Source organism: Catharus ustulatus, chromosome 5, assembly GCF_009819885.2.
Source record: "Catharus ustulatus isolate bCatUst1 chromosome 5, bCatUst1.pri.v2, whole genome shotgun sequence".
Taxonomy (NCBI): Eukaryota; Metazoa; Chordata; class Aves; order Passeriformes; family Turdidae; genus Catharus; species Catharus ustulatus.
This window is the reverse complement of record NC_046225.1, coordinates 27127776-27140407: the sequence shown is the minus strand read 5'-3', so window position 1 is coordinate 27140407 and position 12632 is coordinate 27127776. Positions and strand designations below refer to the sequence as shown.

The following is a 12632-nucleotide window of genomic DNA, read 5'->3' as shown; positions in this document are numbered from 1 at the left end:
CTGGTGCACCTTATATGATCTACAAAGTTGCGAATTTTGCCGACTCCCGGGGGATGCGCCTTATAGTCCGGTGCACCTTATGGTCGTGAAATTACTGTACCCTTTCTTGTCAGAAACTGTTACTAAGTACCTCACTTCAGAGGTTATTTGTTGGGAGCTGGGTATATTTCCTTTTTACTTACAGAATTTTTTCCCATAAATTGCTAGCAAACTAACTATTGGGTACTTATGGGTGTTTAAGAAAAACAAAAGAAGGGGCCAAGGTCAGGAGAGAAGTATAGCATCTGGCTACACATTTTTTTCCTCTGGGAGTTTTCTCTCTGAAGGGAGAGATACCAAGGGATTTGGGCAGGCAAAGGGGTGGTAGCAGCTGTGAGTTTCTCTCCCTGGGCTTTGGAGCAGGACAGTCAGACCTGCAGCTTGAAGGAAAGGAATTTGCTGCCATCACAATAACCCAGCTGGGACATCCCACAATTCCAGCTACTGCCACAGAGCTTCTGATACATCTCGTCCACCACCAATGATTTTTGCTCATTCCTGCCATTCCAGTTTGGTGCTCCTCAGAGTCCTGCTGGAGCACCGGGATCAACGCTGCCCCAGGGTTCATGAAGCAAAGCCTCTCTTTTCCATCCATTCCCATCTCAGACACAGCCGCCATTACTGCGTGCTCCCCAAGCTCCCGCCACAGTGCCCCCTGCAGCCATGGGGGAATCATTGCACCTGCCCCAGAGCCACCAGTGCTCCCTGCTGGCTGCAATGGGAACTGCACCAAAAGGGAAAGTGTCCGCAGCTGAAAAGGCTATCACTGAGTTCCTCGTTCTGTTTGTTGTTGATGCTGTAGTTGTTGTTGTTTGTTTGCTTTATTATACACAGTAGTAAAGAAATGTTATTCCTATTCTCATATCTTATTTGCCTGAGAGCCCCTTAATTTCAAAATTATAATAATTTGGAGAAAAAGGGTTTACATTTTCCATTCCAAAAGAGGCCACTACCTTCCTTAACAGACATCTGTCATTCAAACCAAGACATTTTCATGAGAGGCTTGCCTCTTCAGAAGCTAAATAACCATGTCCCACTGCAGTTTAGGGTCAGTTTTCAGAGTGCTGGGACACCCTGTCCTGAAGCAACTGAACTCTGTTTTGAAGGACCAAGTCCTTCAAACTAACAACTTTGGAATACTTTTAAGAGGAAACTGATTCTTTAATTATTATTCTTATTACTGAAAGATGCCAGCAGCAAGCTCCTTATCTCATTTGCTGCCACTATGTTATCATGTGCATATCAGATGCCCCCAGCTTCATGGCAAGTGCACACCCAATCCCTGTCAACATCTGTCCCACTCACAGAGAGGCTTTTGTGTGCTTCTCAAAAGCCTAAAACATCTTTTTCCAGTCTATAGGGACACATGTAAAGGGACACTCAAAGAAACTAGCTTAAAAAGTTACCAAATCCCCAAAACAACACTCTCAGGTTGTGGAAACCAGTCACAAGCCCTGAACCAACCACATGTCTGCTTGGGCCGACATTGCTTCATTCAGTATTTGCAGCTTCACGTACCAGGCTTCTGGCTTACAGTTTTTAGTTTTAGTTTTAGATATTACCCTAAATTTCTGTCTGGGCCTTTGCTTGCAGACAGCCCCATGGCTCTGATGCTTCTTGCAGGTTTTGATCATTTGAATCAGCTGACAAACTGGCTCCTATTTTATGAATTTTTTTTCCCCTCTGAATCACGGTCTCCAGACTAAAATGGTACCAAAATCTCTGCAGATTTCCCCTTCCCCCAGTGGTTTCAGCTGTTTTTATTGCTTTGAGGCATCAGACAGTTTTGTTAATAACAGTAAATCATTTTAGCCCATGGTTAGTGCAGGTAGTGCTGTGATTGACAAGGTAATAAAAGTGTTAATGAGAGAAACTGGCACAGCCAGAGATCAATAGTTGCCAATATGAAAAACAATTCTGATACTTAATTTTGTAAAATTCCCCCAAAGCGGTTGAAAATACATCACAATCAGTCTATTTTATTGTTTAATAGATGTACTCTCCCTGGTGGTCTCAGATAGAGATCAAATTAGCTACAGATTGGGTGAAATGGCAAAGAAGAGAGGAGGATTCTTGTTCCTCCTGAGTTTGCAGGACTTTTGGGACATGGGACTCTAAGGCAAAGCTATTTCTGAAATAAATGTTTTTGGGGCTACCTTTCCCATCCAGCTGATTTCCCAAATCACTCCTTTCTGGACGTTTTTCCTGCAGTACAAATACGAAAGGCGGGGGGGGATGGGGCAGGGGGATGGGATGGTGGGGAAATAGCACACAATGACAGCTGCAGTGCCAGTGGTCACATTAAGTTTATAGCCAGAAGATCAACCATAATCAAAATACTGATTCAACATATGGTGCTGCCCCGAAAGGCAAAGATACAGGTATGCTGAAGGAGTCAGGGAAAATGCCCTTTGAAAAGGAAACAATTTTAAGATTAGTGCCAACCTGGGTTTCTGAGATCTAATCAGAGTGGTAAAAGCAGATGAAGTGTATACACAGATTAACACCAGTTTCTTGCTAACAGGCTCCCCTAGACAGTGCACCCTGTGTGGCTCTAAACACCCTGTAACACCCTAAACCTCCTCTAACAAATCTGTCTGGTTCCAGAAGCATATAAAAGCCTAATCTCATTTCAAGGGCAGCTGTTAAATTTAGGAGAATGTACACTGGCGGTAGGAAGCACTGACAAACTGGAAATGCAGTGAAGGGAAACACTTTCAAGAGGGGCACAGACAGGCTGTAAGTCAAATGGAAGAGAAACTGCTCTGCATTTGTGAAATTATGGAGAAGGACCATTCTTTAACTATGCAAAAATGTGAATACATTATCCAGAGGCTGGTTGGATTATGCATGGATGGTGAGGCTCTTTGGGCAGCTTAATGACAGCAGCTTGTGTGGTCCCACAGGTTGTGCACAGGGAGTACCAGCAAAGACAAAGACGAAGGGAGGCCTCTTCACGTGGGCTGTGCTCATGAGGGACACTACTGTGAAACCCCTTCTCAGGCAGGACAAAGAAATCACCAGTCCAGTTCTGATGGCAATTATTTGTTCTATATAGACATCATTATTTGACACAAAATTTCAATTTCTAGCCCCGTATTATGAGGGGTTCAAAGCATTTTGCTGACCTGTGGTACAGAGAGGAGCAGTAGAGGACACTGGTACAGGGCTTTCTTTGGATTCTAAGCCTACCAGTCAGAAAAATTGGTGGCAAAACTTCACCTATCTTTACAAACAGCAGAGCCTGGGCAAAGTTGAAGGCTTTTTGAAATAACTTCAACTTTTTTTTGTGCAGGAATGATATACAGGCTCTAACGTAGACTCTTCTAGCATTACATCTCATAGGTGTATGTGGGCTTTAGGGCAGAGACAGGGAGGTTGGCAAATGCAGATGCTCTCGCTTTTCATCTGGAAAGTTCTGCACAGTGGTAAACCCAGGCGAATTCAGTTATACAGGTATGCAGACGGCAGCATAACAGAGAAGTGCTCTTTCCTGAAAAATTTAGTCTGAGCTCAAAGGTGCTGTGAGTCACACTTTCACCTGGCAGGAAAGGAGTCATGACTGAATTTTCCAGCATGGGCCCTTAAGCTTCTGACTAAAACTACAGGGAGCCAATCAGCAGGTCCAGTTGTGTATGCAAGGTCTCCAAATGCAGGCTCTGACATGACAAGTATGAATTTCTGTGGGGCAAATACAACTATTTTAGCTCTACTATAGTAAAGCCAAAAAGGGCAGGTAGATCCAAATCTGTTCTTCCTTGCTCCTCCCAACCCATAGCATAATTAAACAAATATTCCTACTTGTAAAGAGAGGGGAATAATTGGAATCAAAGAGCGTGAAGGGAAAGATCAGCATGAAGGGAAAGATCAGCATGAAAGGATACCCAGATAAAACCAAGGGGTTTGGTTTATCCCTTTGGCTTTATCGCCCTTTTCTCATTCTGTCTGTATTAATGCAGTGCTAAAACCTTGTTGTCTGACTGCATTATTATTAATGACAACTGTTATCCCAGGGGTCAGGGTGGTGATACCGAAAATAACAAGAAAAGAGCTAATGTAGATATAGCAATAGCAGTAGTTATGCTAAGGCTTAGAAAGCAGCAGTTCACAAGCAGGCCCTGGGAATGTACTAAGAACCACAAACTGATAATTAAAGGATCTAGTAGGGCATGCAGAACACAGCAAAATAAATAATTAAAGGATCTAGCAGGGCATGTAGAACACAGTAAAATAAATAAATGATAAAGGTTAATGTATAATCAATGATAAAGGGTTCTGGTGGTGGGATGACAAGCAAGGGGGATTAAAGGGGGGTAACCTATAGTTTTGAGTAGACAAGCGTGTAGAATTTATGACTTTATAGAAATAATATCTATGAGATTTACGTAACTGTATTGTCTTGAAGAATATATGCTATTGTACTATTGTATGTAAATCACTTTGTAAAGGATATAAAAACCTGTCGAAAAAGGGGTATGGTGGGCTCTGACTTTGGACACTAGTCCTCAGACCCCAGGGCCCTCAATAAAGCACCGCACTAAACAACCTAGTTGTTTCGTGTCTCTCTGTCGGGCAACAGTTTTCTGGCGACCGCGGCAGGACTCCGAGGGCTGCTGGGGCGGTTCGCGTCCTGATCCACTCCACGCCGGCACCGAGTGATTCTCGGGGAGTCATCGGTTCGTGCCCGACCCCGCGCCTGTCGGACAACTGCAGGAGGTAAGCCCGAAGGTGCTTTATTTTTTGTGGTATTGGGTGCCTGCCCGTAAGACGAAGCATCGGCTCCGCTGGGTTGGGCTAAAGACGTCTTGGGTAATTGGGTAAAGCCTAGGCGCCGGCTGTAAGACGCGGCGAAAGCTGCGCTGGTCCGGCACTTGTTCCCCCGCGGCGTCGGAGGGTGACAAGTTGGTTGGTTGGTTGGTCTATCCTTCTATCTGTATAGATTTTCTTTCTTTTCCTGTCTATTCTGTTTAGGAATGATGCCTTTGAAAACGTTTAAAACTCTAGCAAGTTCCGGGATAGAAATCCCGGATGATTCGCCTTGGGCTGCTTACTACAACATTGGAATGCGGGGAATTTTGGTCAAGAACTAAGTAAAAGGAAATTGATTGATTTTTGTAATAATGTGTGGCCTTTATATGAACCCGATGGTATGCAATGGCCTAGAAATGGTACACTGAATCCTGACATTATTACACCTTTGATGCATTTCCTACAAAGTAATGAAAAATGGGATGAAATACCGTATTTAGACCTCTTCTATTATTTGAAAGACAAACCAGAGTGGCAAAAGGAGTGCGGGATCATGGTTTTGAAAACATTAAAGGTGAATTGTGAAGGATGTAAGGGATGGCAGAAAGAGAAGGAATGCTCGGTTAGGTTTTCGGAACCTGAGGAGGATGTTTCTTTGTTGGTAGCCCCTAGTGCCCCTCCAATGGAGGAACGTGACTCTGGAGAAAGTATGCCAGAGGTAGAAAGGGAGGATCGGGAAGCAAAAGTAGAAACCGCAGATATACCACGAACCCCCTTAAGTGAAAGAACTCGGAGAGGGCGGTGGGAGGTAGAAAGAAAGAAAAAGGAAGAGGGATGGCAAAGGGGGGGAAGCTGATGGGTACGGGAGGACTTATGGGTCAATTGAATATGGGAAGAGGAAGAATGCAGCTAGGGATAGATCAATGTGCTATATGTAAAAACAGAGGGCACTGGAAAAATGAGTGTCCTCTCAACCAAGGAATGGATTTTGGGGGAGGAATTATAGCTAGTGGGGATGGAAATCAGGGAATGATGAATAATACAGGTGTTTTCCCGGGAAATCCACAAGGTGTTGCCCAAGTCTTTATGATGGGGAATTATCAGAATTCAAGTTGACTAGATGAGGACCTGAAAGTAGTAATGGAAGTAGATGGGGAACAGTTAGAATTTAGAGTAGATACGGGGGCATCACACTCAGCTGTTAACACTAAGCTAGGACCTTTGAGTGATTCTACTATCCAAGTAGTGGGGGTTACGGGACAAGTTGAGGAACGAACATTTTTGCGTCCATTAGATATAAAATTTGGGGGGAAAGAATTTGACCATCAATTTTTATATATGCCAAATAGCCCAGAATCGCTATTTGGGAGGGATCTATTGTCAATGTTACAGGCAAGGATAATATTTGAAAAGGGTAGAGTAAGATTGGAATTTCCCGAGGAGAATATTGCTAAGTTGTTTGTAATAAAAGAAGTTGAGGCAGCAGAAATACCACAAGAAATAGAGCAAGCTGTAGTACCATGGGTATGGGAAACAGGAGTACCTGGAAAATCAAAGGCGGCACAACCAGCCGTAATAGAACTAAAGGAAGGAGCCTCCCCAGTAAGGGTAAGACAATACCCTTTGAAATTGGAAGCACGAATAGGAATAGCACCCATGATTGAACAATTTCTTAGCTTGGGAATTTTACAGGAATGTGAGTCAGAATTCAATACTCCGATATTCCCAGTCAGAAAGCCAAATGGTAAGTATAGATTAGTTCAAGATTTAAGAGCAATTAATAACATCACTAAAGATATACACCCAGTTGTAGCTAATCCGTATACATTGTTGACAGCTGTGTCGGAAAAGTTTAAGTGGTTCACAGTGATTGATTTGAAAGATGCATTTTTCTGTATCCCTTTGGCACTTGAAAGTAGGAAATACTTTGCCTTTGAGTGGGAGAGCCCAGACACAGGACGCAAGAAGCAGCTCACCTGGACGCGTCTACCACAGGGATTCAAAAACTCACCAACTATTTTTGGAAATCAATTGGCTCGAGAGTTAGAAGAATGGAAGACGACTCAGGTAAAAGAACCACCTTTCTCATTTGCTCTCCTACAATATGTTGATGACATCTTTATAGCTTCCACAGAAAAGGATGTTTGCCTCAGACTCACTATTGGATTACTTAATATGCTGGGACAAGCTGGATACCGAGTATCGAAAGAAAAAGCTCAGCTGGTAAGGACTCAGGTAGTTTACCTAGGCTGCGAAATTTCACAAGGGGTGCGAAAGTTGGGAGTTAATCGAATACAAGCAATTTGCACCATACCCACACCACGAAATCCACAAGAGTTAAGATCCTTTTTGGGCATGGTGGGGTGGTGCCGCTTGTGGATCCCGGAATTTGGACTAAAAGCAAAACCCCTGTATGAGGCAGCCAAAAGTCCTGTGTTTCAGTGGGGACAAACGCAAGAAAAGGCATTCCAGAGCTTGAAACAAGCCTTAAAGGAAGCCCCAGCACTAGGATTGCCAGATCTTACAAAACCTTTTCAACTATATGTGAATGAGAGACAGAGACTGGCAATAGGGGTTCTCACCCAAAAACTGGGCTCATGGAAACGCCCGGTAGGGTACTTCTCAAAACAGCTAGACACTGTAAGTGCCGGATGGCCGGGTTGTCTTAGAGCTGTGGCAGCAACAGTGCTCCTGATTCGGGAAGCCAGAAAATTGACTCTGGGAAAAAGGATGGAAGTATTTGTTCCCCACATGGTCATTGCAGTTTTGGAACAAAAAGGGGGGCATTGGCTCTCGTCAAGCCGCATGTTACAATACCAGGCACTTCTCCGAGAACAGGACGATATTGAATTAAAAACAACTAATCATCTTAACCCAGCAGAATTTCTTAGGAGCAGCAGCCAGGAAGAAGGAGGCGAATTGACGCATGATTGCGTGGAAATCATTGAACAGGTGTATGCCAGCCGGAAAGACCTGAAAGACGAGCCTTTGGAAAATCCGGAATGGGAACTGTTTACAGATGGATCCAGCTTTGTGGAAAACGGAACCAGGTATGCGGGATACGCAGTAGTGACTTTGACACAAATAATAGAAGCTCGAGCCTTAACCCCAGGAACTTCAGCCCAGAAGGCCGAGATACAAGCTCTGGTAAGAGCCTTAGAATTGAGCCAAGGGAAAAGAGTAAATATTTGGACTGATTCAAAATATGCCTTTGGAGTAATACATGTACATGGAGCTCTGTGGAAAGAAAGAGGACTGTTAAATTCTCAAGGATCAGAAATTAAGCACAAAGAACAAATATTAGCACTATTGGAAGCAGTGCATAAACCTCAGGCAGTAGCAGTGATGCATGTAAGAGGACATCAAAATGAAGAAGGAAAAGCGTTCCAAGGAAACCAGTTGGCTGACAGAGTTGCCAAACAGGTTGCCCGAGAGGTATGGACACAATTAGCTTTATTACCAGCACGATTTAACCCTGCCACTTCCTTTCTTGAGCAGAAACCATGCTATACACCTGAAGATGAGAAACTTGCTCAATTTCTCCAGGCCCAGAAGAATGAAAAAGGATGGTATGTCACAGCTGTAGGTCAAGTTGTGTTGCCAACAAAGGTAATGAAAACAATTTTAGAAATCGAACATAACAAGTGCCATTGGGGGGCAGACGCATTAGTACAATTCTTAAAACATGAGGTGATTTCCAACCAGATGTTAACAATGGCAAAACGGATTAATGCCACATGTCCAGTCTGTATTAAAAACAATCCAGTGACACGAAGGCAAATACAATTAGGAAAGCTACGAGTTGGGCCGCAACCGGGAGACTATTGGCAAATAGATTTCTCAGAGCTACCAAAAGCACAAGGGTACCGTTATTTACTGGTGTATGTGTGTACCTTTTCAGGATAGCCAGAAGCTTTCCCATGCAGGACTAACCAGGCAAAGGAAGTAATTAAAACTTTACTATGGGAGATTATCCCTAGATTTGGGATCCCATTAGGAATGTCCTCAGATAGGGGACCTCACTTTGTAGCTAGAGTAGTCCAAGAGGTAGCCAGAGTATTAGAGATAGCTTGGGATCTCCATATGCCCTGGAGACCACAATCCAGCGGCCAGGTAGAACGGATGAATCAGACATTAAAAGGGCAGATTAAGAAAATTTGTCAGGAAGCGAAGATACAGTGGCCTCAGGCACTACCTCTAGCCTTGCTAAGAATCAGGATTAAACCCAGAGAAAGGATAGGAGTAAGTCCATACGAAATTTTGTATGGCAAGCCATATCATGCTGCAACCTACAAAGGGGACCCTCACTTAGTAGGAGATCAAGTATTGCTAAGTTATGTTTTGTCTCTAAATAAAGTCCTTACAGCACTGCGAGGAGCATTGCAGTGGAACCGGCCTCTGCCCTTGGAAAATCCTGTCCATGACATCCAGCCAGGAGATCAAGTATATGTGAAGAACTGGAATACGGAACCCTTGAAAGAAGTATGGGACGGTCCTCACCAGGTGATCATGACTACCTACACGGCAGTGAAAGTCCAAGGGATCGAGAATTGGATTCACTACACTCGAATCAAGAAGGTCCAGCCAAGATGGGAAGTACAGCCTCTGTCAGCAACAAAAATGGTGTTCAGGGCAAGGCCTTAGTTCTTTTAACATTAGTCTGTATAATGCAGGTGGGAGAAGCGTTTGTTAAAATCATAGTTCCGGAGCCAGATGTAATAGTGCCGGAAGGTGCGGGAGTAAATTTAACCTGTCTGTTTTCTAGCAACCAGAGAGCTGGATTAAAAGAAGTAAATACAGCTTGGAGACAAATCACCACAGACGAAGTATTTACAGAAGGGATCGTGACACTTTGGGATATGAAACAGCAAAGAGGTAGCACCACATTGATGATATCTCATATGCAAGCTGACCAGGTAGGACAATTCTCATGTGTTGTGTGGATTAGAGAAAGCTTTGACTACGGAGAAATAAATGTAGATATTCTAAAAAGAATAGGAGAGTACGACAGGTGACAGAAGTTGGAAAAACACAACAAGAATTGGGACAAGAAAACTTAATAGTGGGATTAGTTAGAGATTTTGGGCAAGTACAAAATATTACGTCCATCACTGCCTGTTTACCTTTACCTAAAGCAGCGGGAGATCCAATACCATGGGGCATTATTCCCGTTGGGGAAATGCCTCCAGAAACCATAAATGGGACAAAAAGATGTAATAAAGTAATGCAGAACCATACTAAGATGGTAGAGGAAACCTATACAGTTCGAGGGCAATGGTCATCACCAGGACAAAGGAGTGAATGCCAAAATTACCAAATGCAGTTTTTTCAAAAATTGGGCGGTTCAAGGATGTAGGATGGTGTTCTTATGACATAAAGAAAAAAGACAAAAACCAGTCACTGAATATTCTTATGAGATAGTATGTCAAGAAGGGAAGGAAGAATGGGAACAGTGGAAAACGATTTGGGGTCCCAGCTTGTTAGAATCTTATAGCTACATAGGACCAGTACATTGGTGTATCGAATGGTCAGGCCAAAGGGAACAAAAACATTTAAGAATGCTAGGGACCGAAGCAGTAAGACGGGATCGAATGACCCCTACACCTAGCTGGAATTGTAGCAAAATCATCACATGTGATACCCCTGAATCCCAAATTGGTTTAGTGCCAGTCCGGATACTACTAAAATGGGGCTGTGAATGTCAAAGATATAATCATACAATAACAGGAGAAATAAAGGGGGCTTGGAAAGATTGTCAGGCGACTACCGTCAGGAGTCCAGGGCATTCGGTGTGGGTAATGGGGCACGGACAATGGACTACCCATATGCCCATTAACGGCCCAGTCACGCAGATTACGTTAGGGGTCCCTACGCTCTGCCCTCTCTGGAAACAGTCTAAATTAACACAAAGAGAGATACAGCCACGAACAAAGAGAGAAACAAATGAGGTGGCAGAAGAACTAGGATTGGGAGATGAAGATGAGTGGCATGAACCCTCATCAGGAGTTAAATTTGGATGGGTACTGGAATCCCTGTTTGCACAAATTTCTACATATAGAAACCGGGAGATGCTGTATAAATTATTGGGACAAACTGAGAGGTTAGCCGCAGTTACAAAGAAAGGATTTAGGGATCTAAACTTACAGTTGCAAGCAACAACAAGAATGACAGTCCAAAATAGAATGGCATTAGATTTGCTCTTATTAAAAGAGCACGGAGTCTGTGGATACCTCCAAGGAAAGGTTGATCATTGCTGTGTACATATCCCAAATGTCACAGAAGAAGTAGAAAAGGATATAAGTCAATTGGAACAAATTGAAATAAAAGTGCATGAAGTCCAGGAAGAAGCTCAACATAATTGGGTAGGAGCACTATTTAGCTCCCTAGGAATCCAGGTCTCTGGTTGGATATCATCAATTGTACAATATGTAATAATGATTGTATTGATTATTGTAGTCTGCATGATTATGTATAGATGTCTTTTAGGAATGATTGCTAGAGAAGGAACTCATACTCGACGTGTCATGAGAGCACTAACCCGGAAAGAAGTAATCCTACCAAGTCAAAGAGAAGACTCACCATCCTACTTAGAAACCATTACTTGAAGAATTGAGCATCCTTGCAGAAAATCTGAAGAATGCTCAAAAGGGGGGAGTTGATACCGAAAATAACAAGAAAAGAGCTAATGTAGATATAGCAATAGCAGTAGTTATGCTAAGGCTTAGAAAGCAGCAGTTCACAAGCAGGCCCTGGGAATGTACTAAGAACCACAAACTGATAATTAAAGGATCTAGTAGGGCATGCAGAACACAGCAAAATAAATAATTAAAGGATCTAGCAGGGCATGTAGAACACAGTAAAATAAATAAATGATAAAGGTTAATGTATAATCAATGATAAAGGGTTCTGGTGGTGGGATGACAAGCAAGGGGGATTAAAGGGGGGTAACCTATAGTTTTGAGTAGACAAGCGTGTAGAATTTATGACTTTATAGAAATAATATCTATGAGATTTACGTAACTGTATTGTCTTGAAGAATATATGCTATTGTACTATTGTATGTAAATCACTTTGTAAAGGATATAAAAACCTGTCGAAAAAGGGGTATGGTGGGCTCTGACTTTGGACACTAGTCCTCAGACCCCAGGGCCCTCAATAAAGCACCGCACTAAACAACCTAGTTGTTTCGTGTCTCTCTGTCGGGCAACAGTGGCACTGTAGCTTGCCATTCACTTTTATTATCGATGCACATCACCAGTTTCAGAAATAAGAAGCAAGATGAGGATTAGTGAATCCCATCTTATGATGTGCGTTATTGTACACTCTATCCTGATCAGTTCCTATCAGCTTTTCTCAGTTCACTGCAGGAAGGGAGGCAAAAATCAAGAAGGTTCTCCCTTTATGCTTTCATTTTGCCCACATCTTTATAAATTTGGCCAAAACAAATTCTGACCATCGCATTAATGGCTACATCTACCCCATGACTTGGCTTGTGACAACAATATGTAGGTATTTTGCTCTTGAGATATCCAAATAGAATGGTCTTTAGTTCTTTAGAAACAGAAATATTTAGATGTGTCTATAGTAGTTGTTGCTGTACTTTGGGACTGTCACTGAGACAGATACAGGTACATGGCTTAGCCTCGTTTTGTGGGAACTGATCAGACTAAAGAGGACTTAAAGATGTAGGTAAAATTCACCATTCTCTGATAAAACACACCAGTCACTGTCATTTTACCCATATTCAACACTGAACTAAGCAAGCTGAATCAAAATAGGGGATGGAATGGGTTTTTCAGACAACAAAAAAAATTAATAATATCTCAAGTGTATGAAGTATTTTC

At 42.8% G+C, this 12632-nt stretch overlaps 1 protein-coding gene across 1 annotated transcript; it reads left to right on the top strand.

Moving 5' to 3' along the window:
• Nucleotides 1-4371: 4371 nt before the first annotated feature.
• On the top strand, nucleotides 4372-11529 carry LOC116997072. The gene is made up of 2 exons (XM_033061308.1): nucleotides 4372-4755; nucleotides 9146-11529. The coding sequence occupies exon 2, from the start codon at nucleotides 10347-10349 to the stop codon at nucleotides 11391-11393; it is 1047 nt and encodes a 348-aa protein (XP_032917199.1). The 5' UTR covers nucleotides 4372-4755; nucleotides 9146-10346; the 3' UTR covers nucleotides 11394-11529.
• The last annotated feature ends 1103 nt before the right edge of the window (nucleotides 11530-12632 follow it).